The sequence below is a fragment of the Rhyacophila brunnea genome, unplaced genomic scaffold (assembly GCF_057557595.1).
Source record: "Rhyacophila brunnea isolate RB1 unplaced genomic scaffold, BYU_Rbru_1.0 scaffold_1, whole genome shotgun sequence".
NCBI lineage: Eukaryota > Metazoa > Arthropoda > Insecta > Trichoptera > Rhyacophilidae > Rhyacophila > Rhyacophila brunnea.
The window spans coordinates 60,842,691-60,868,329 of NW_028232751.1; the positions used below are offsets into that span (position 1 = coordinate 60,842,691).

A 25,639-nucleotide genomic window follows, 5' to 3' on the forward strand; every position below is an offset into this window, starting at 1 on the left:
ACCCTCCATGTTGTGCATGTAGCGTAGGTATCTGGCCAATTCCATTGGTTGAGGGCTATTATGATCCATTAGGTTCATGTTACCCATGTCATTGTCTTCGATTTGTTCCAAGCTGGTTTGTAAGTTTTTAGAGTCGAAGGCCGCCATCTGAAAGTAAGGAGTGCCCTTTCTTCAATCATTCAATTTGATGTTATTTCCACCCCACCCGAAATTATCCATAGTTAATGGGACAGGTCCCGGGTCCTTGGAGGTGGACGATTGGTCTCCATACCTACTAGTGTCGCATGTAGGTGAGGCATTGTATAAGGGGGTACTATCGCCCTTTTTCGTATGTCCACTCCCCAAAAGCATTGTTTCCAGCTCGGTGCCACTAGTAAGTACTTCCCTTTTTCTGAGTTCAGGTGCGCTAGGACTCGTGAAAGTAAGTTTGGTGGGGGAAATATCCACGCCAATCTGAAGTCCTACACTCGGCTGAAGGCGTCGTGAAACAGCGCGCTACTGTCTGTAACGTCTCGTGACACATAGGTACGTTGCAATGACATGTGTTGTTTCGCTTGCGAATAAATCCACCTCGGGAACACCCCATCTTTGAAACAGGGAGATGGTTGCGGTGTTGATTAGGTGCCATTCGGGAATGAGTTGTCTGCGGGAGAGATGATCTGCCACGCAGTTGTAATTTCTGCAGAAGTATTGTGCAGTAAACGTGATGTTGGCTCGACTGGTAAATACTAGTATCTGTCGGCATAGTTTTAGGAGGGTGACAGATTTTGTGCCGCCTGTTCTGCGTTTTGTTGTCTGTCTGCAGAAGCAGATCCCTATGATTGATTGTACCTGAGATTGAATTGCAAACATTTCCTTCCTGTTGGAATGCCATGCCATGCTAACTGGTCTTGTTCCCACGTACCTGATAGGTGGTGTTCATTCAGTTGGGCTCCCTAGCCTGTGTCAGCTGCGTCTGTTTGCAAACCCTGTCTCAAGGACTTCAAAGTCAAATTCGAATAATATTGTTTAAAACCAAATGAACCCTAGTTTACATATATTTTCTTTGACCCTAGTCATATATTGCCTTCTAATAAATGGTATTGCCGCTACAATTATTACTTTGACATTTGTGATTTTCTACTTTTTCTTTGTGCGATATATTATTGTTTATCGGTGAAAACAATTTTAATAATGTATGTAGTCAAAATTTAGTTAACTTATATTTACAATGAGTGATGTATGATTTTTGTTATGTGAAACAAACTAGGTACTTATCTATTTTATGTGATTTCATTATTATTTATTTGTGAAATCATTTAATAAATGTGAAAACTACTTTCCAAATGTTAAAGTTATTTGTTTTTGTGGATTTTGATTATTGCAAATTGCAATGTGCGATTAATTCCCTATTTTTTCTGATTTAGGGGCCGTGGCATTTGATTTGAATACAATGTCGGTAGGTGTAGACTTGCGTTAAGTTTTTTAATTTTGGTACCTACCTAGGTATTTAATTATTTTCAGCCATATTATTATTTATACGTTAGTCTGATATCGATATAGGTTTTCATTATATTAAAATTTATTGTTGCTCTTTTTTCATTTTTTTTTGTATTGTAAATTATTTCATTAAAATAATGACAATATTATTGCAATAGACAGTACATAATACTAAAATAGTTTATGGTTTTTGAATTATGACATGAGTATTAACCATAGACAATATAGTATTATCATCGTTCCGAGTCCAAGTTTAATTTCGACGGTGTTTATTTCTTAAATAAAGGGACACAACTGAGTGATTATTGATAAGTTTTCTTGTGCAATGATATTCGAAGTCTCCAAAATGACATCAAGATTTATTTTTTAAATATTAATACTATCTCCAAACTTTATTATAACACTGACTATATTGCTAACCTACAACTATGGCCGCCATACTAGCAATAATTAAAAAAAATCTGACATGTCTAACGTAAACAAGTTTGTTCGATTATTGTTTATAATAAAAAAATAATGGAGAAATATAGCATACGTTCCAATATAAATATGGGTTATTTGGAATTGCGTTATATTATATTTATCAACATCTTCATATTTTGCTTCGCGATACCGACTGGCGTGTCTGGTAAGTAACAATATTGTAAATATTATTATCATCAATCAATATTATAACAAAAACGACAACCTAGTCCGCCATTTACGTTAGGAACAATATTAATATAGCTACTTAATACCCTTCAAACGATTTTCACATCCTTTATAAATAGACAATAGCTATGATTATAAATTAATGTTTTGTCTCCAATTTGTTGACTAGTCAGTCACATATCACATTATAATTATTATTATATAGCTAATTAAGGGCTAGTACGTTAATGGTGCAATTCGCCCCCTTCTTGATTTCTTATCATGTAGTATTGTAGTATGTATCCTAATCTAACTTATTAATATAACCATGTAAATATTCTAGTCGACATACCTATATTAACATGTTTTCAACAATTTTAAACATATCATTTGAATTGATTTATTTAAATGGCAGTCGAGAAAACATACATAAAAGTAAACATAAATAGTCCACTATTAGTATTTAGAACTGACATACAATAAAAAAAATACTAAATGTTAGTTACTTTATCTCAATAAGAAAGGAAATACACCTTCGCAAGTGAAAATTGTCCAAAACCCATATAGAGCTTGGACTTGCTTGCGCTTTAGCGATATTAAATCTCATTGACTGCACACTGTTCCATGGGTGACATGTCATTGGCTGTATACCACCTAATACCGAAAAGCCAACCATTGAACGTAATTGTTTTAAGAAATGTTAAAAAATATATATGCATTAAATCTATGCGAAATTAGCTAAAAGCCTACCCTGTAAGTATGCTAAATTAATTCTTTGACTAATGTTAGTTATATAACAGACGTTGGCAAATGCGGCTCTTCGTTGGGTTAAGTGCGGCTTCCAATATCTCTTGATACAAATATGGGTATTTTCTTTCCCCATTATACTTGTATTTTTGCGAGTTATCCTTTCTATATAGGCTCTTTATATATATGAAAATCCAGAATGCGGCTCTCATTGACCTCATGTATGCCTATCCCTGTTATATAGTATTAGACTTTAAGCTGGCTCGCACATTTAATCTCATCTCATCTGCGATACAACCTTAAATCAAACCTTGTAAGAATGTCGCAGTCATGTTGCATAGGCAGCCAGCGTCAGTGATGCGCACAACCAGTCGAAAAGTCGTCAATAAAAATTAAGCGCCATTGAACAAAAATGCCATCAGACGCTGTAACCTGTACCACAGAAAAGTGGTTTCTCTTTTTATAGTTATATATGCCTGGATATCTTCCAATCTCTTGGACGAAGTAAATATTGGTGCGCTCATCTGCCATTTTGAACGAGGGTAAATAGCAGATACGGCGACTGACGAGTTTGATCTTTGTATTAGAAATGGCTGACTCGTAGCGTTTGCATATGTGTAACTGCAATAAGGAGGACGAGCGACATGCAGTGCGAGTCGCATGAAATTTGTTGTTAGAAACACCAGCTGTTTTATTCAAATTATAATGTCGCATTCCAGTAGTGTGCGGATGTCCATTAGGTAATGTGTGTTTTGTGATTACCAACAAAGTCACATCGACATATTTGACGTGTTGCAGTCGAGACAATTTACACGTGCGAGCCCGCTAAAAATTTCACTTCTGCCACACATGCTTTCTTTTGAACATTCATTTGCCTGAACCCAATTAATGCATCTTTTCAACATATTTCCAGCTCTTAAATGCCACTGTGATATATGCCCGAAAAACATTTGTGATACAGATGGCTACTGCTTTACATCAACGTCGCTGGAAAATGGAGTCACTACATACTCTTATAGGTATGATTACAGATTATAGAAAAAATATTTGAATGATATTTATGCAATAAGATTTAAATGAGTAAGTATATCTACATATCTTACTTAGGTTACTTTAAGAAATTGGTAATTAAATAATTTGTGTAAATCTTATACTTAATGAAGTGAATACACCGAAAGAATGATGTATCTTAAAAATGCGATTCATTCAATTTTCCTTAACTTACTATGAAATTTTACTGTAATATTAGGATATAGTATTGCTGCGTGTACTTTTGAAAAGCCCTTCGGATGACTTTAGAAGAATAATTTGAATCAAATGTGAAAATACTGTATTCATATAATTATGTGTTATTAATGATTATAGTGTGGTTACATTTGTCACTTAATCACAATAACTAATATCTTTAACAAGCACATCAATAAGTCGTCCAAACAGTTTTCCATCGGAGCACGCGCAGACGCCTTCAACCGTCACCATTAATGGCAAGCAAATAATTTTTAATAATTTTGCATTTCGTCGTCGACCTGTTGAACCTTCGATGTAACATTTTTTTTAAATGGTTTATTTATATTTTCTGTTCGTTTATATTAGTTTGGATAGTTTATAAAACCCTCAAATGTTCGATAAACCACCATAATTAATTATAGAAACCTTCGGTGGAACATGTTTCATTGTAGTAAGACCATAATTACTCCAATATGATATGAAGTCATCACATCGGAGTGAAGCTATTACAAACACTTAAGGCCGTACATCAGTTGAGGCACGGTCTAAAAAGATTGTTGCTAGGCGATGCGCGGATTGCGGGTCGCGGGTGCAAATGACGCCTGTCAAACGAAATATTATTTGTCATATAAATCCATCATACGTCCATTTTATGTTCTGTTTATTGTTCTATTAGTAACAATAATAATATATTCATTGACATGTTTTCTTTTTAAAGTAAATGTGTAACGTTTTTAGTCATCTTTACACGATTTAAGGATTAATTGGCCCGTCGCCATCACGAAGCAAAGTGACGTGTTTCTAGCTCGACGTTCTCTCAGTGAAGGCGAGCGAGTCCAAAATTTCGTCGCGCCTACAGTTGAAAATTATTTGCCGTTTCACTGATGCGTCACCTTAAGGATGACAAGCCCTTCACTAATACAATTATTTAAATAAATCAAATTATTCATAACTTTATAAATAAAAGATGAAAGTATGGTTATAGCTTAGTTTTTTGTCTCTTGTAAAATTTTAATTTTGTCACATCATAGGTTTTAACAGCTCAACGATAATTCGTAATTTTATGTAAATTTCAATAGATATTGCTGAGTATTCATTTATAATCACATACTTGACTGTGAACTTAACATTTAAAATAGTCAAAGATATGTTATTTACATCTAAATTAATGTTTACTTTTCCGAAAAACAATTTGCTGCATTGAAAGAGTCTTCAGCATATTTTATACCAGACACTTAATAAAAAGTTTCTTTCAATAGTCAATCTTTAACCATGTTACAAGAGTTATGACGCGAGTGTGAACTTGTGCATCATGACATAAGTGTGAACTTAACATTTGAAACGGTTTCAAAATGCGATAAGGTGCCTGGACCGGAAACATATGTTTCCACCTGAAAAATCGGTGAGCTGCCGTGAGAGACAAATTGTATGCTGTCGGGATAGGGATATGTGCAATAAGTTCACCGTGCCCATTGGGACCACAGAGGGACTCATCCAGGGGACAGGTAAACCGAAATCACCAGCGGCGAATAACATATTCCATGTCACTGTTGTCCATTCTTAACCCCTGAGTGATTAAGAGTTCTGCATATTATCATGTTTGTGTGTGAAGATTTTTTTTAACTTTAACAATAATATTATTGAAAATTAACAACAATAAACATTATTTTTATCATTTTTCACTACACACCGTGGGCAAAATATGTATAAGCGGTTTATTTTTTTAATATCTGAAGAAAATTAATACTATACTATAATAATTTTGTTTATTAGATTATCATATTATATTATATTTCAATTGACAATTTTAAACAAATGGTCAACTCATAACGATATAGATCCTTAACTCTTATCCTGGCAATACCACATAATCTTTATGAGACAATTTATAATATATAATTAAGTATTACCAAACCGTATTAGATTATTGTTTTCTTTAAGGGTATATTATGCTGATATATATTGGTCACCACAGTTAGGTGGTAGTGTTGCACATTAGCAATCGAGTATAAGAAAAATCCTGGGTTAAAATTTGGGGTTTCCAAACTTTTTTGTGGCCTGCACCCCTAGGAAGTGTTTGTGTAATGTTCGCACTATTGGAAGATGAAGAAAACAAATTAACCACATACTATCATATTATTGTGGGTCAACAGATTGAACTCCTTAAATAAAATTATAGATTTTTACATGTAAAAGTCAATCACAAATTGTGAACATAAAATTCAATGACTTCTTTGTTCCTACTTTTCATTGATGATTTTTTCCAAATGTGGAACTTTCTTGCTGATTGTGAGTCAACATCATATCCACCATGTTTGTTCTGAAGTACTCTTAAAGCTTGGATGACTTCAGATTTTAGTTGAAAAATACAACTCTATAATCATGAATGTCAACTATTTTACGATATATTATTTATAACGAAAACATGTTGTAATACTCCATGACAATAATTATGAGTCTGAAGTTTTTCTCCAATCTGACAGTAAGCAATTATGCATACTGTATATACTTTCCCTCTTTGTCGTAGAATTGCCATCTCACTCCTTGGGGATGTGTGCACCAAATAACCATTGTCTAGAATCTTTAATTGAACAATCATAAAAATCGCATATTATGTCACATGTACATTACAATACTCTCTCCAAGTGTCCAATTAGTGAAAGCGGCGGATTATAGTGCATACATACAAAATATGGTAAAAATTAAAACAGGTATTTTGTAAAAATAGTTTTTATTGAGAAATTTGTACATGATCCACCAATATAAGTTGTCCACTAAGTGAGGGCGCCACATGCTAACATTTGACATATCATTCAATACTTTTTATATTGGGATGAGCTTAGTTCTAAATTCGAACACCTGACGATTTATGATGGTATATCACACTATAGCAACATACGGTTTTTTTTATAATCAAAATCAAGTATGTATTAAATTATAAATATTAATTTATAAACTTATACTGATATTAATTTATGAACTACGTATTAAACAGTAAATCACCAGCTGTTGTTCGTTCAGCGTTGTTTGTTTTTTTCCTGAATGTTGTTGGAAGATTATGTCATTTTGTAATTTATGTAACATGATGAGTGTGTTGACGGTTGCTTTCCTCTGCCTATTTAATGGTAACGTCAATCCCAGCTATTGCGTCTTCTGCTTTGACTGTATGAGCTGCAGTCGGTTGACAATTATTGTCTTCATCCTCAGAATTCAAGCCTCTTGATATATTTGTGAGCTCGTCTTCATTAAAAGTGGTGCATACTCCTCAAAACTTTCTGCTATCCATTCTTCTAAAACATTTCGCCTTAGTTCTGAGTTTTCAGTCACCCTCTGAATCAATTCTTCTAATGGAGTCTTCCGGTTCCCAGTTTTCATCGTCATGATTCATATTAAAATTCATATCGTGATGATATGATTCATATTAACGACTCACGTGATGTCGACTCATACGTGATGATATGTTCGTTTATTGTTCGTCCCGTTAGGTTGTTCCTTGCCTCAGTTACGTTAAATATACGACGGCGGACAGCTGATATAGGTATGCGAACTGAATATGATATACATGTATACTGAATTTGACATACGAATACCGGCGAATTATAGAGCTTGATTTTGTGTTTTCAACTAGTAAAAATAACGGCGGATTATAGTAGTTTTCGAATAATCGAGCGGCAGATTACTGAGAGAGTACTGTATACTGAAATGTCAAAACGGCTACCATGTTTCAGAATGCCAATGTTCAGAATATATTTTTTTCTGTGGCTACTAATTTAACCACACTAAAAAACATTGGAGAATCAGATGTTAAAGTTTTAAGTTCATAAGTCTAAGAATAGGTATAAGTTACCTCCAATAATATGGCCTTGCGATGGATTTTTTTTTGCAGAATTTATATAAGGGTCGGTTGTTATCCATTCACTCAATGCCTACCCAGAGGCAGAGATAGGTTAGGAAGAAGAGAAGATACACTCATATCCTGGATCCACATATCAATTGAGGAGACTTGTGATTTTATTAATTTAGTTGACCTGATTGAACTTTTACTATAATGCTAGTGTACGACACTACCAACTATTCTATAGCTCTCAAGATGCCGAAAAACGAAACCCGGATCGGAAAAAATGATCCAAATGGAATAAATAGTATAAAAACTTTAATCAATTAGAATTTAAATTCAAAGTACCCTCAGTCGATAGTATTAATTTACCACCAACTATCCTACAGTGGGTACAATATATATGTGTGTGGTTCCACTATAAGTTGACTGCTGAGTAACGGTGCTGCAGCATCACCGAAAAGTTTCATCCCAAATATTTTCACAAACTATTGCAATCGTGATATTATTTATCACTCCTATAATTATTGAGCCCCTCTCTGGAAGAGTAGCGTTATGATAAAATTAGTATTTTTGGATAACAGAGATTAAATAAAATTCACAAATACACCGTCACCACTCTAAAAAGCTGTTGCGCACAATAACCACAAGAGTTGTAAATTAGGTGTTCCTTGGAGGGACAGCTTGGACGTAGAGATACTACGCAGGGTGATGCATTACGACTGTTCATCCATTATTCCAATATGGGGATTGTGTGAGGAAAAAGCCGCGATGAATTTATTTTTCATTGCTCAAGCCCCCAATTAATAGACGTGCAGCACTCGTTATCTTTCTGTGAAATATCCCTATCTCCAATCCGTCCCTGTAATGAACATCTGGCTTGCAACTTCCTGCTGCTTAACGGAACATTTTGTAATCATCGTGTGCAACAGCTCTTAAGATTTTTGGTGTCATCTAGAGATTAAATATTGAATCTAACCCGGTATGTAGACAATTGTATAACAGGTTATTTGAACTGATCATATAACACTCTTTTGAATTTTGAGAAAGGCTCAATTTTTTGATTTGTGTAGTTTTTGGTGCAAATTCGGCAAGCAGCAGCCAGTTTATATTGGGACATCTATTATATGACCCACCAATGGTTTGCCCGGATGACGGTTAATAGTTCTAACAGAAATGATTTTCCTTTTGAGTGTGCGCGTTTTGTTACATCCTGTTAACCCACTAAACCCCTTCGTGTGTGCCGTGCAATGCAGGTGTCTCGACCGTAAGATGATGTTCCCGGTTGAGAACCCCATCTTATGCTTGTCTACCGACGCACGCAACGATACCGTGGTGATTCAGTGTTGCAAGGAGCACATGTGCAACAAAGACGTTAAGTTGCAGCTCCATGTGAGGAGAGAAGGTAGGAAAGTCTGCCGCCAATCTATCTCAGCACAGCATCTTACGTAGATTGAAGTATCCCTCTGTAAATATCTATATGTCTACTGATCTCTTTTCTAATTACCGCTTTTCAGATTAATTAAAATATTGACCTTTTTTTGTTGTTTCTCTTTCAGCATTTTGGTAATTGGTTGATGGTAGACACTTTGCATGTATGCTATATTTATTTGCATTACGTACTTTTTTTGTAATATTTTAGCAATTCTCCCAGAGTATATATTATATATCATAATTTAACCTAAACCATTGAAAGACATGGCCAATTATTATTTTTAAGTATTGGTATGGCTTTTAATCTATAACAGTAATGGTTTTTGTAGGTGATTGAAATTTACATATTTTTTTAATCCACAGTAACATTTTTTTAAAGGATGTATAAGCGTATCTAAGTTATAAAGTGTATTTTATGAAAAAAAGCTGATTGATTTTATTGAACAAAAATATTATTTATGTAATATATGTATTTAAAATTTTCATTGATTTTAAATGAACAATGGGATATGAATTTGTCATATGAAATATTTATAAACAAATTTCATTGAATCATTGATAATTCAGTATCAGCGCTCGAAATGGAAAATTTTACGAATCAATTTTCTGAAAATATTCATAGTTATCTAATTTTATTTCGTGTGCTATGCGTATTATGCGTTTTATAAGAATAAGTGTGTTAGATTTTTTGTTTTGTATCAAGTTCAAATGGTAAATTTTTTTTTCCACGAGACAGATAATTCCAATTTTAATAACGCCGATAGAACGGCACTCCAGTACGCGAGTCCATTTCGAGCGCTGTTCAGTATACTAGTACATAATAATGTTATATACATTATAGATCTAAGGAAATACAGGTTTCATTTCTTTTAGTCTTTTTTGTCTAAAACAAATAATAAACATTACGATCTTATCTTGTAAACAAGTAAGATAATGTTAGATTTTAAAAAAAAACCAATCTCATTACTACACTCTATATAACTATATTCCGGTTAAGACCAAAATTCCACTAATGACAGGTTGTTTATCGTTAGCTATATATAGAATTTTACCTGTAAAACGATGATATAGGCCGCAGATTGTTGTTGCATCGCAGTTGTCATCAATGTTCCTCGACATTATGAATCTAACAAAATTGTTAAAACCTAAATAGTCACGTCTTTACAAGCTGCGTGCGATTATTAGCTGCACGTAACTACGAACAAGTGGATTTGAGCCGTTAGAATTTTTTTTAATTTGAAATTATAATTGACTTGTAAAATAGTAAATTTTACTACAAAATACATATTATAATATATAAATTGTCTTTATTGAGAGTATCCTATTATGTTTAATATTATAATTTATTTACTATGATTAGACTCCTCTGTAAACACATATATATATATATATATATATATATATATATATATAATGTATATAACGAATATTGCATAATATTATGTAAATGAATTGTGACAGGAATATGATGATTTGCACTGTTTTGTTGGCGGAACAGATGTCTCGACCGGAACACAGTATTCCCACCTGAAGAAATGAACATGAACATACCGGTCTGGTGCAACAAACGCGTTCTGGAGCCCCCAAGTACAACCAACTGCTGCGCTGATAAAGACCTCTGTAACTATCATATGAAACCACAGCTTATAGTAGAAGGTAGGCAGGATACCAATGTCATCAGGACAGCAGGGGAGGCCTATCTGTCATAACAGTCTTGAATGTAAACTAAAGGGAGCTTTTGTGCTGTCATGTCTTGTTCGAGTTAAGGCTAATTTATATATATACAACGTAAATATATCATGTGCTGTATAATTTATCCACCTCTGATTAAGTAGGTTAATACCACAGAGAGCCCAAGAACATGAGATGTTTATTTAGGAATGGGTTAGGTTTTGACAGTAACCGTGGTCTCTGTAGAATTAGGTGCTATGTTAAAAAGATCAACGGTTTTTAATGGTCTTCCGATCCACATTGTGATTGCTATGGTAACTGATTAAATGAAAAATCACAAATGTCAAACTTTGATGATAAACAATCATCAAAAGTGATGCAAAAGTCATTTACCTTATACATTATGTGTCGCTTTGAACACAATCTTAATCCATATGTAGTTTTATTTGAAAATACTATGCTTTTTTTATTGATCTCTATTTTTCATTCACCATTGTGTCTGTCATATGATTGTCAGCACTGTTATTGTGCCCCCTGCTTACTTCTATATGCCTTTTTTAAATAAATATCTACATACCTACACTAATATAAGATTCTGACTTGAAAATTGACATTTAATAATACATAATTTTGAAAAACCCTCAGAATTAATTCGAAACTATTTTTCTTATATACCTACAGTATAATATGTAATATTCTATATAATTCATGTAACATAAACTCAATCCTCTTACGATGAGTTTACACCAGGGACTCCCAACCCGTTTCTCATCCAAAGGACATTCATAGCCAAAAATGGAATGACGGGCAAAATGTTTTCCAATGAAACTTGCACAATTTAGACAATTTGATAAATAAATGTTATTTCTATTTTTTGTAACAATTTGTAGTCAATAGGTAACCCCGTATTAACCAATTTATTAGGAGGTGACGGGCTGCGAATTTCTCTGAAAAAAGGAAAATTAATAAACATAATCTTTTTTGGAAGTAGTACAATAGGCGCTCCGTAATCCGGCGTTCACCAATCCGGCACGTCCAAAAGTCCGGAATTTTGCAACTAAGCTCTCCAGCTCTATAATCCGGCAGGTTTCGTATTAAACTGCTGGATTACAGAGCGGAGCGCTGTTCGCTCGACAGTTCCGTGCCCGACCCTGACAGATTATTATTTCGTATAGAAATCCAATAATCCGGCATAGGTGAAAAAATATGGGTGCCGGATTACCGAGCGCATACTGTATATTAAATGATATCACAAACACTTGCCAAAATATAGTGTCTCATTTCATGTATCCAAAATAAAAACTAACCAAATGTTTCACGAAACATCAGGGTTGTCAAATATCTTACGCGTATAATAAAATATGCGGACTTATCTATATTACGGGATATTGTATATGAATATAGAAGTGAGTAATAAAAGTCATAAGAGTGCTGGTCATAAACACCTTGAAAAAATCTGCTTCTCTGTTTTAAACATTTTCTATATCCACTCCTGACTTATCGAATGAGTTTATTTTGAGAACAAAATCATCTGTTTCCCTTTCGAAAGCTGATTCATCAAAGTTGGTAATGCTTAAGACATCTTTTTCCTTATCATCAAAATCTGTGATGGGATAATGAGTCCGTGGGCGCATGCAGTGCTCGCGGGCACAGCGTTGGGATTCCCTGGTTTACACCATGGAGTAATCTCAAATCAAATAAAGTATCGAATAGAACAAATGTTCGAAAATTTAGTTGTAAGTACAGGTGGCCCAAAAGATGCTTTCTATGTCGTTTTCTGACACTACTTTCTTTATAGTATTTATGGCTACCTCGTCTTCAATATTTTCTTTGTTGTCTCTGCAAGTAAAAAGTTATGTACTGCTTGATCGTGTATCGTATATCTTAAAAATATTATGTAATCACAAATAATTAATACAATATTGAATTTTAAACATAGAAAGCGTCTTTTGGGCTTTGGGGTTATTTAGAACTACTTAATATAAATGTTTGCCAATATGTACTGTTAAATTAATGTTTATGCAATCTACTCAAATATTTAAACGGAAGTCTAATGCTACTAGGGACATCTAATGACAGTATTACCAATTACATGCTTTAGTAGATGTTCCAATACCAAAGCTCAAGTAGATAGGTAAAAAGGAATTCAAGTTGCAACACATTTTTATTTTTTTGAAAATGTTTTTTTAAATAAAGAATACATTAAGTAGTTACTATAAATAAATAATTCAAACATCTCACATCTTCAAAAGAACTTAACCTATACTTTTAATGATAAAAATAATCACATAGGTAAATAATAAAAATAAAAGCTTTTAATGAACTCATTTTATATATATATATACAGTCGAACTGGGTTATTACGATCACAGAAATAGCGATGTAATGAGGAAATATTTGTTGATATTTTAATTTATGATTTTCTCTGTTCACTTATTCACTTTTATAATGAGCTACTTCTCGGGTATACTGAGCAATACTGTTAATGTGTTGATCGTTTAAAAACAACATTTTCGACCCTAAGCAATAAAATCCGACCGGGCAGTTAACTAGACCGATGCCGCCGGAATCAGATAACGTTTATGACACTAGTTAAATGTCTAAGTACCTAATTAGTGTTTTCGCCGACAAGCATTGAAAAAGTATCCATGCATATGGTTAAAATTGCATGTAAAAATCCAAGCTTTGTGAAGTCAATAGGTACTTACCAGCGCTGGCGGCTCAGCACTTCATTACAATAAACAACTTCTTTTATAGTTTATGAATGTCATGCTTGTTTCGGGGATTTTTACGATGGTTTTCAGATTTTTTATGTTCTATGCTTAAATAGAACGTGGTATGAAAAATGTTATATAACGATATAATGAGCAAATTCAGCCGGTCCCATCTTCCTCGTAATAACCAAGTTCGACTGTATTTTTAAATTGTCCCTAAACTCATCTTCAAATAAAAAAAAAGCTTATTATTTTTACATGTTATGTACCTAAGTACCGATTATTTATTTAAAACAATTAAACATAAATTTTCAATAGCTTGTATTGAATTGCATGTTTCGTAAATCCGTCACTACTGTATACTAGATATTCCTTGTAGCACTTTGCTTAGTCTTAATGGGAAACGCATTTGTACAATTTGAGTCTTTCTTGTTTTACCAAGTTATTGGAAATGTTGCATTGGTCATTGTTAATTTAAGGGTGCATTTTCATATTTCATATTATGTGTAAACTTTGGAAGTGATATAAAAATGGATATGCAAAAATATTCTTATAAATATTGAGTATAATGGGTCTGCTCAATGTTGCATGATTTTTGAATTATTGGTAAAATTGTAATATCTTTTGGGAATATTTCAATAGACTATGGAATTTTGAGTGAAAATTAGTGACACTACAATTTTATTTTATTATCCATAATACCAAAATGATGTTTTGGTAGTTCAATAGATTTTCATTCTTATTGTTTGATTCATTTACTACATGATTATGATTAAGAGAAATTACTGGATGGACAAATGATTGTAGTAAATTCATGTTGATTTATTGAACAGTAATGCTGAAAACTGTTGTTCACATTTGTTCGTCTAATAATAAAACCAGGGCATCAAACCGTTATTTTTTTAGTTTCGGTTTTCGTTTGAGTTCAAGTAAAGAAATACCTAATATTGGTTCGATTCCGGTTTTCGGTTCAGCTGTATTAATAAAATATTTTCTACTATAATTTAGAACATTTTATGGTACTTGTATTATAGTCCGGCTCCACACTCCGAAACCAATGGTTATGCTGCACTGCACGCACATCCCTAGCCATAAATTAAAAAAAAAAATTATTATAAATTATGAAAATTATGCCGAAATGTGTCACGGAAACTGAAGTGGAGAATAAGATCATGATAATGCGCGTGTTTGAACATGTACCAAACCGAAAAAAAATATCAGTTTCTTTCAGTTCGGTTCCGGTTTTCATTCCGACAAATATAACGGTTTTTCCGGTATTCGGTTCGGTTCCGATTCGAAGCCCTGATTAAAAATGTAACTATATATCATCAGGTATTTATTTATGTATTTGTTGGTAAATATTTATTTGTATCCTCATTTTCACAGTGCATCCTGCTGTATGTAATCTTTTTTTTAACCAAGTCCGATTCGAACCCGGGACCCATGACATAGATATAATGCCTAACCGCTCGATCATCATAGGCGTTAATATTTTTTAATTTTTATATATTTACAATTCGTCATCCTTTTCTATCTGGTCGTAAGTCAAAACTTTACTTATTTAAATTTCAAAATATTTGGTATTTTATCTTCACATAATATGCCATATTTTAACATTCCTATTTTTAAGATACTAAGATCGCCTTGATGGTGGCCGACCTCCGCTAGGAGATGGCACAATAAGAAGAAGTAATGGGGTGACGAATTTTTATTTCTAATGCATGCAATGGACATTATTCTTATACATGATTTAAAGAAAGTCTTAAGATTGTTGAGGCATATAGCTTGTTTTGACAAATATGGCAACATCAGATTTCATCCACATTGAATTATTTTGTGCGACTCATACATTGATCACTGAAATTGTTTGTATGTATCCATGTATGTACGTAAAAGTTCTAGTCTTTATATATATCCTTTTTTATGGATTGTTGTGAAATCCGTATTATGTGGCAATAACAATTAAATACATCTAAGAAAGGTTGCTTTAGTCAATTTATTATTATGTAATTTCAACATAACTTGTTTTCCTGTTGATGTGTCTATTTTATTAGGTGTTCTTTGTAAAAATTTCTGTTACACGAGTCTTGTATAGGCTGACTTATTTATAAATTTATTATATTGTGAATTCTAATGGATTTAAATTTTGTACTATTTCATCGGATAGTTAGTACAAAACTTAAATCTATTAGAATTTAAATTCAAATTCCATCAGTTAGTTACCCTCGGTCGAAAGTATTAATATTATATCGTATAATATTCAATCATTTATTTACATATAGCGTTCTATAGAATATAGCTTTATCTTTTTCATCCTTACTTTACATCTATCCTAATCATCTTCAATTTTAAATGTACTTTATGCCACAATCTGCTGCCGTATAATGGCTGTGGAGACATGGCGGGTACTAGAGGGAAAAGCATGTCTGAATATTTAAATTTTCGGGGACTTATGTGATAAATTTCTTCCATATATATATATATATATATATATTTAAATATCATTTACTGGGAGTATTTATATAATATCTTTACTTTTGCTCACTTGCATGCAGTGACTGTATCATTAACATTTTCTACGCCTTCGGTAAGTATTTTGCTTATGGCTATATAAGATATTTATGCTATTAAAGTATTTAGTATTGTTTTTATGCTTTTTAATTTTTGTATATAACTTGCTTAGCCTATTTATATCCATTTTCAAGACTTTGTCAAGTACTGGCGATTCATTACTGAAAATATACAATTTCGTAATTTGTAAAACTATGAGATATAAATTTGATAAAAAACAGACATATAGGGTGTATGAAAAACCCACATTTGGCAAAGGTTTGATATTTGGTTTATTATTATATTTTGAAATTAATCTGTAATATTATTTGTTATAATACATTGTGTTTTAATTAAAATCATTACTATTTTTAGTTACTGGTGTTGTTTTTTTTACATTATATGTTTAATTGTACAGTTTATTAACTAAAAATTATAACTCTAATTACATTACTCTATCTTTCATATGTTACTCACTTAAATGTATATAATAAAATTTATTCAAAATCTTTGTTTAATTTACGTCTTGGAACTAATGACATACATGATATTTTAATTAATTTATCTATTTTAGACTGGAGTAAGAATTCAAGCAGTAGCAGAGTACCTATGATGGCGGCCATAGTATTTGTTGCTTTAGTATTTGTAGTAATCGCCGGTACATACCTGTGGAGGAGGCTTTCAAGGAAACCGCAACCGAGGTCTTTGTACCCGTGCGATGACTCTGTTGGAGAACCGACTCAACCAATCATGGGGGCCACTACAATTAAGGATATGATAGAGCTTACCACCTCGGGATCCGGTTCAGGTAATTTTTGCAGACACCACTCGTAAATTGACGTGAAGCAAAGTGTTACACTTGCCTAAGCAAAGATAACCGTGTGGAATGGTAAGAGAAAAAAAACTTTCGGTACTCACACTATGATACAAGCACCACTGTCGTGATTCTTGCTAAAATGCCACATTCTAATTCACAATGAGAACTTGAAATCCTTTTTATGTATATCAATTTGTGCTTCAGTTTTGTGACAATATTGAAACCTTATGTAATACACTTATAGAGCCTCTATTATTACATTAATAATTGAAAGTAAAAGTAAATTTGCCACCCAGAGACCATCAAAATAATTCCTATTGTAGAAAAATCTGGTAATTCATCGGGTGAAGAATTGGTTCTTATGATTAAAATTTTTACATATATTATAATAATTGTCCCCTTGTTCTATCAGGATTGCCACTGCTAGTGCAGAGATCGATTGCTAGGCAGATCCAGCTGATAGATATCATCGGGAAAGGGCGCTTTGGCGAAGTATGGCGGGGTCGCTGGCGAGGCGAGAACGTCGCAGTGAAGATATTCTCATCCCGAGAAGAATGCTCCTGGTTTCGCGAGGCAGAGATTTATCAGACTGTCATGCTGCGGCATGAAAATATTCTAGGTTTTATTGCTGCCGATAACAAAGGTAAACTGATCCGAATACCTAAAGTACCACGTTTGCTCCTAAGCGGAGAAAATGGACCATTATAGAATGGCGATTATATTAACAGGCTATTTTTTTTATTAGGTTACTAACCATTCGACCAACCCATTGGGTCCATGCTCTGAATCAAACACATTAAAAAACAACAAACATTTTTTGTCAGCTGCAGGATAGAGCCCGCCCGCAACCTACAGCTTTGGATTTTTTTTAAAATAACATGATTTGAACAGTGTGAGCACTAAATCCCATACGACATGCGGCTAAATATTTGCTATTGCTATGCATCGGCTGTATACAGAATTGTGGTATTGATGTCGCGACACCAGGCTGGCCTTGAATTATTTTAAAGTTTGTTTATTTACCTACCTTAATGTTCTATCATTGCGTTTCACAGATAATGGTACTTGGACTCAACTGTGGTTGATCACTGATTTCTTGGAGAATGGGTCACTTTTCGATTTCCTTAGCGCTAGAACTGTCGATTCGGCAACTCTGGTGAGAATGGCACTATCAATTGCTACTGGCCTCGCTCATCTTCACATGGACATTGTGGGCACCAAAGGACTGAATCACACCACAGGTATTTCCAATTCATTGTTCAATTTGATTGGTTTAATTGAATTTTAAAAACTAACTAGCACCATCTGCAAATTGTATTCTTAGTTCAATGAAAACTAATAAGTATGAGTGATAAAGTTTAATGCGCACTACTTATACTGAATCTTCACAGCCTACCTCCACCCCTCGCCAGTGATAAATACGGTATAATAAGGCTTCTATTCAATACTTGGTAGCTCTTTTTTTCTTTGATGTCCGATCCTAATATGATCATATGGGCCTCCACAAAGTAGAGGTTTGCGTTAACGGATTTTTGTTTTTACGAGAAATGGATGTTGGCCACTTGCTTAACCTATTAGATCCATACTCTGACAATGTGTGTATTCACCCGACCTGAGTAGACCCGTATAAGTCGCTCGGCTATCGTGGGCGTCGGCATCCCTCAAAAAAATTCATACTGTCCAATCCAATCTCGGAAATATGTCATATCCAAAGCCAGCCCGTTGTCTAGTTCTTGCAGGTGATAGGTGTATTTCTTAGTGGAGTGATCATGTGGAAACTGACAAGTGGTAAACACCCTATGTCATGCGTTTGTTCGAGTACAGGCCCCCTTTCATAATAATAATGTAAAATGGTGTCTTTATTTTATTGTTCTACTATATTACTAACTGCACACAAGGATGTAAGCAATTAATATAAAGAGTTGCGAAAATTTACACTCCATTGATATTTTGAATATCAACTGAGCTGTGAAATAACTTTGATATTGCCTAGATAATTGTAACAACACATACACGTGTACGATATTTATATATACATTATAAGACTAGCACTAATTGGAATCATAAATTTTTTTCATTTCAGGAAAGCCGTCAATTGCACATAGGGATCTTAAGTCTAAGAATATTTTGGTTAAGTCGAATTTGACATGTGTTATTGGTGATCTAGGATTAGCTGTGCGGCATGATGAATCACTCGGTACTTTTGACATTACAGTTATTAACCGAGTTGGCACCAAACGATACATGGCTCCTGAAGTAAGTTAACACATTTACTAAGTATTCAACGCTCGTTTGATCATTTGCGATTTAGATTTTAAGTATGCTGCATATCTAATATATTGCTCCACACCATGTCGTATCGTACAATTTCGAATCACACTTTTATTTGTTGTAATCAAAAATGGCCACTATAACAAATATAGTTTGATGATTATCATTGTCGACAGGGCCTTTCTCATGTTATGGTAAATCCAGGCCCGCAGGTCTATTCTTAACGATTATCACTTTAGCATGTTTCCGTTATTTTCATTGGTCCAAATTAATACGGGAAGTATTCTATAAACAAAACAGTTATCGGCAGCTATCTCTAATTCATAATATGGCAAAAAATTAGGTTGGTAGACTTGTCGGTCAAATTCAGATATTATGCTCGTGCTGCCGAACCCAAGCGGATAAGACCAAACACAAGCGGATAAAGCCGAACCAGCGCCATCTAGTCGGTAATGAGCCGAACACAAGAATTTACTTGTTATTGACACTTCAGACATATCAACATAACCTACAATTTTATTAGTCATGTCATTGCGATTGCAGTACAACAGTCAAATCTTGCATCTAAATTCTCAATAATGTAAAATTGACATACTCGTTCTCAAAGTTAGCATGGCCAAGAGAGGGGCTGTTAAAAGATCTCACCTTTTGACAGTTCAGACGGTTAACTTTTTTACATAATTAACCGCCAGAATATGTAAAGTGATAAATGTGATATATTTATCACAATTAGCTCTTTTTGGATGTTAACTGAATAGGCCTGCTGATCACAAAGTTAAAGTTGCAGTAATGGCGTAGAATCAATTTTTCTTATATTATTATGTTGAGCTATATGTTTGTTGTTATATGGTGATGTATAAAAATTAACATTGATGATTTCTTATATACCCATACTCATGGAATGACTTAATTGCAAAATTATTATTTACATTGCCATGTTATAAATTGTATCAATTAAAAATATTTATATTTCATATCAAATTAGCACAATACAGTTTTCCTTATTTGTGTATATGTTACGCCGAATGTGCGAAATTGAATATTACATGAAATGGGCAAAATTTTGCCTAAATCATGAAAAATGCAAGCCTGTTGCCTTATTCATGAATTAGACAAAATATCTGGAGAGTGCATGAATTCGGCAGTAATTTTTCTGCCTAGTTCATGTATTGGAAAAATTAGATAGTAGCGCTACGGTGGTATTTTTTGCAACTAAACTAAATGTATCAAAATGCTCATGCATTGGTCAAAATGTACATATATTATCTATGGTCAAAATAGATGTTCGCGCTCCGGTGGTATTTTTTGCAACTAATCAAACTAAACAAATGTGTCAAATGTCATTGATTATAATATAAAAATATACCAATCAATAACTGCAATGACGTTCATATCCATTTACTATGCGCAAAAAAATCTAGAACTATAATATGATAACGGAAGAATGTAACGTGCAATGGTCGATTGAATGTTTGTGATAGTTTGTTGACACTTGATAGCTAACCTCAAAATGGACATTCAGTTGAATAATTTAATTCAGAATTACAAAAACCTAACTTAACCTAACCTAACCCATTGATATACTACTGGATGAATCATATGCTTCTTAAAATGACGCCCGATTTTCAGCGAGTCGGCCTTTGTTAAAACTTACTGGGTAAGCCCGATCTAGCTTGCATCTTACTCTAACTAATAGTCAGCGCATGACGACTTGCTCTGTCTGCTTTGCGTTGCACACACCCTTAGGTTCACTATTCCAAGAACGCAAATTTAGTTTTACAGCCAGGGCAATACGGGTGAAATTCGGGAATCCATGTTATCGGTCTTAACGCATTATACCTACAAGGAAATATTATAAGACGATATTCATAATATCTTTTGTGGTACACTTTTAAAATGATACTTGTATGGGAACTGCTCATCTAGTAGTATATCAATGACCTAACCTAATAATAATAATATTATATTATGTCCAATTATAACTAATAAAACCATCCGTATTAAATTTACTTTTTCTTCTGTCAGGTTGACAGTTCAAGAATTTCATACCCTGGCGAATTCATGTACTCAGCAGAAAATTTACCTAATTCATGAATAAGGCAACAGGCTTGACTATTACATGTATTAGCCAAAATCTTGCCCATTTCATGTAATAGTCAATTTCGCACATTCGGTGTAACATATATATTTCTTCGTTCACTAATGTAATGCATATTACATATTGTGTTCTGCCACACATATCTACATAGTCTTTTCAATTATATGCTTCTATTTTTTATTGAAGTTATACTTCTTTTGGCGCGTTTGGGAAAACAGATCAGAGTGTATTTTTCGCGTGTGACAAAGTTGCGTGCGCCGATGTAACGCATTTGGCGTGGGACGGAAGTTGCGCACGCCGATGCAACAGAATTTATTATTATGATTATTTAGTAAAATCATTAGATTAGTAAATATTACTTACATATGTATTTATGTACCAATCTACCTAAATGGTTAATACATAATTGAACAGCCATGTGCTTATAGAATATAGAACAATAGATCATAGGGCGATTGCCCAAAACTGTGATAATTTATTATTGGCATAAGTAGGTACTTATAAGTTTTATGATTTCTAAATATACCTAGGTATATCATACAAGATTAAGTAGATATACCTACTTTATGAAAATGTTGATAGGTAGGTAAGTAGGTTGTATTGAAGTTTTTTTTTATCAAGATTTTGTGACATCGTATTATTTTGTTTAATTGTGTAAAAATAATTTACAATTAATTTTACATTACACATTACACAATTAAATTAATGTACAAATAAATATCTTTCTTCAATTATTTTATCATATTTTCGACTTCCGTAAATTATTGGCAGGCGGGATATTTTTTTTTGTTTTCTTATTTTTATTTTGATACGCCAAAGATGTATAACGTCTAACGCGCGTACATAAGTACACACACCGATTTTTACATGTCATAGTTGTTTGCTGTGCGCCATTTGTATTGATTTCATTGTTACTATCCATCAAATCACCATTCAGACCATAGATATGCTACGTGCTAGATGTGCTACGTGCTAGATATGCTATGTGCTAGATAGATGTGCTGCGTACATTATACGTATCATTTGTGTTGAGTATTCTTGAATATGCCAGCATTATTTGGAGTCCTAATAGGTCCATCCACACAATTAAGTTGGATCGAGTCCACAATAGATTTCTTAGATTTCTCTACTTAAGAACATACGGGTTCTTTCCTTATGATAATGACAATAAAATGAATTTCCCGACTCGTTTTCTTCTATCAATGCAATCCCTGTCTACCCAAAGAGTGATTGTTCTTTTAAAGCATTTCTTTTTACTTCTTCGTGGGTTCATTTACAATCCGTATATACTGGCAAATATTAATTTTCATGTTCCCACCAATATCACTCGTAGCTCCACGGTCTTCAAGATACCTCATCGCAGGACAGATGTTATGTTTCATGATGCTGTGTATCGTGCAATTAGCTTATTTGATGGCACCATAAAGGTTGATTTGTTTTTTATTAACTATATGTTTGTGGACGTATTAAATAGGCTAAATTTATAATTGTATAAATTATCATTTTTCATTAATATTTACACATGCTGTCTTTTTATTATTATTTGTAATTAAGATATTTTTATACATTTGTATTTATTATGTATTATGGCGCATTGGCCAATAGCTGTAATGCCGTAATACTCTTTTTATAAATAAATAAATAAATATTAAGTATCGCTATTGTGCAATGTACATAATTTAGAAAAACATCTCAATCTCGCATATTAGATTATTTTTAAGATTTCATTGAATAGTTAATAGAAAAATTAATATCCAAATGGTTGGCAATATTGTTGGTAAATGGTAGTCTGTTTCAATATTTTGCTAGAGTTATTACTGATATTTGCAATTTTATGCGATTGTTGATCCAAATAATCGTATTTTGTTGTATAAATTGTATAATAAACATTTTTATCTCAGCGCGACCTTGTACAATAAATCCCAGCGAACAGTATGTTGTAAAGCTTGTATGAAAAGATTTGCAACTAATTTAATCACTGACCTTGTTAACATTTTTATGACATATACATCATAATTGCATTATGTTATACGTACAATACATTATAATAGTACTCTGCTTATGCGTCTTAAGATGTACTGACTGCCATATGTTTATTATTAAATTAATTTTATGGTATATAGATAAAACTCTACCTACATTGAAGTAAGAATAATTTTTGCAGAAATTTCTGCAAATGTGTTCCTATTGTGAAAAACGTGTTCATTGTAGTGTTGTGATATTGTACGGGAGGGTGTAATTTGTTGTCAATGATTCCATGTGAGAATAATTAGCGCTACAATACTATTTACTATTTTTTCATTTGAGTTGGCTGCTTTGAAATGAAAAAATATTCCACCGTAATGGTGTTATCTATTTATTTTCAGGTATTGGATGAGTCCATGGACACTGAGCAGTTTGATCCTTTCAAGAGGTCGGATGTGTACGCTCTCGGTCTGGTGCTTTGGGAGATGACGCGGCGTTGTAGTGTGGGCGGCATGTACGACGAGTATCAGCCTCCGTATTATGAATGTGTCAGTCCTGACCCATCGCTCGAGGATATGAGAAGAATCGTGTGTATAGAACAGAGGAGACCGATCATACCTAACCGCTGGGTTGAAGATCAGGTCACTAAGACAGTTTAATTATGCAAAAAATTTAAATAAGTGCATACAGGTTGTCCTCGACTTTTGTACATAATTGGTTCCTGAAAATGTGTACAAAACATTACATTTGCATTAAGCCGCGTTGACACGGTCCAAGTACACTTGGACCGAGTGCCATCCAACTGCACTCGTATGAGACATCTTCATAATAATTATTCCTATCCAAGCTACTTGGACCGCGTCCTACTCATCCAAGTTAACTTGGATAGGAATAAATAGTATGAAGCTGTCACTTGGATGGCACCCGATCCAAGTGTATGTACTTGGATCGTACTTGGACCGTGTCGACGCGGCTTTATCGACAAAAATGTAAATTTTATGAATTGTACAAAAGTAGGTAGTGCAAAAGTCGTGGACCGCCTATATTTTTGTTACTAAATCACAGAGAGAAAATTCAATCAAATACTATAGAAAATTTAATAATTTAGAAAGAACAATCATATTTATGGGGATCTTTGTACAATACAAGTATGAATACAGTAAATCCCAGAGAATAAATATATCGCAAAAAAAAGAAACTTGAAAAAAAAGTTTTTTCTTCTTCCAGTTATATAAAATTGTTCGAAATAACTCGAATTACATGGTTTTACTGTAACTAATTGTGTATGTAATATTTTATTATTAATATACCTACTGTGACCATTCTAACAAAAATTTACCAGCGCACTACACTTTGGTATCACTGTAGATGGGGGCGTAGTGAAGTTTTAGCTCCACAAATGACCCGTTTGGCAAATTGAGCATTGTTCAAGTGGCCACACTGCAAGATCGTTTCTAATAATTATAATAGAGATAAACCGTGTTAAATTAACTGACAATAATATTAAATTGTTGCAGGTCCTCTTTGCAATGTCCAAAGTGATGAAAGAGTGTTGGTATCACAACCCGGCTGCTCGTTTGACTGCACTTCGTATCAAGAAAACATTTTCCAATATCGGGGCTGATGAAGATATCAAAATGTGAACAAAGTTACCTCACTTGAGTGAAGCATAATATTTACAATTAACGGTATTGTTACAATAATAGGTACATAGTGGTGTGTTGGTATTATATATTTCAATCAAGCAAACCAACCACAGGCAAACCATTATGGGTTTAAAGTAAGACTGCAATAAATTATCTTTCTTTATGTTTATATTGCTATAATGAAAGCTCTCCATGTTTTTCATACTTTTATAAATGACTGCTACATTTTCATAAATAACTCTCACCCGCCACCAATCCCGGCTGAGGGTAATTGTTGTAGTCAGTATTGATTTAGCTATATGGGGCAGATAATAGGAATATAAAACTGTTTGATATCACAGTTTTTAATCTAGAACTGTACACTGAAAAAATTCTATCTCAACCATAATTTTTTTTTAATATGATGTCAATTAAGTATGGATTTTCAATCAAATGTTATAAATGAAGTCTTTAGGAATGCTGTGATTAGAAATCAATTATATTATTTTATACCATTATGCCTTTGCACATTATCAAAGTTAACTTAAAGATCAATAAAATTTAGCACCATTCTGT

The 25,639-nt window shown here is 33.4% G+C and overlaps 1 protein-coding gene across 2 annotated transcripts; it reads left to right on the plus strand.

The window, feature by feature from the left end:
• The first annotated feature begins 1,694 nt into the window (after positions 1–1,694).
• Positions 1,695–25,449, plus strand: LOC147080026 (receptor protein serine/threonine kinase babo-like). Of its 2 annotated transcripts, none has more exons than XM_085947689.1 (9): positions 1,695–2,107; positions 3,770–3,875; positions 5,446–5,588; positions 16,862–17,095; positions 17,517–17,747; positions 18,160–18,345; positions 19,188–19,360; positions 23,840–24,079; positions 24,956–25,449. In XM_085947689.1, exons 1-9 carry the CDS (start codon positions 1,996–1,998, stop codon positions 25,079–25,081), a joined length of 1,551 nt encoding a protein of 516 aa, XP_085803815.1. In that variant the 5' UTR covers positions 1,695–1,995; the 3' UTR covers positions 25,082–25,449. The 2 variants fall into 2 exon arrangements, with proteins under 2 accessions (XP_085803815.1, XP_085803808.1); XM_085947682.1 differs by lacking the exon at positions 5,446–5,588 and adding an exon at positions 9,175–9,323.
• Positions 25,450–25,639: the final 190 nt, after the last annotated feature.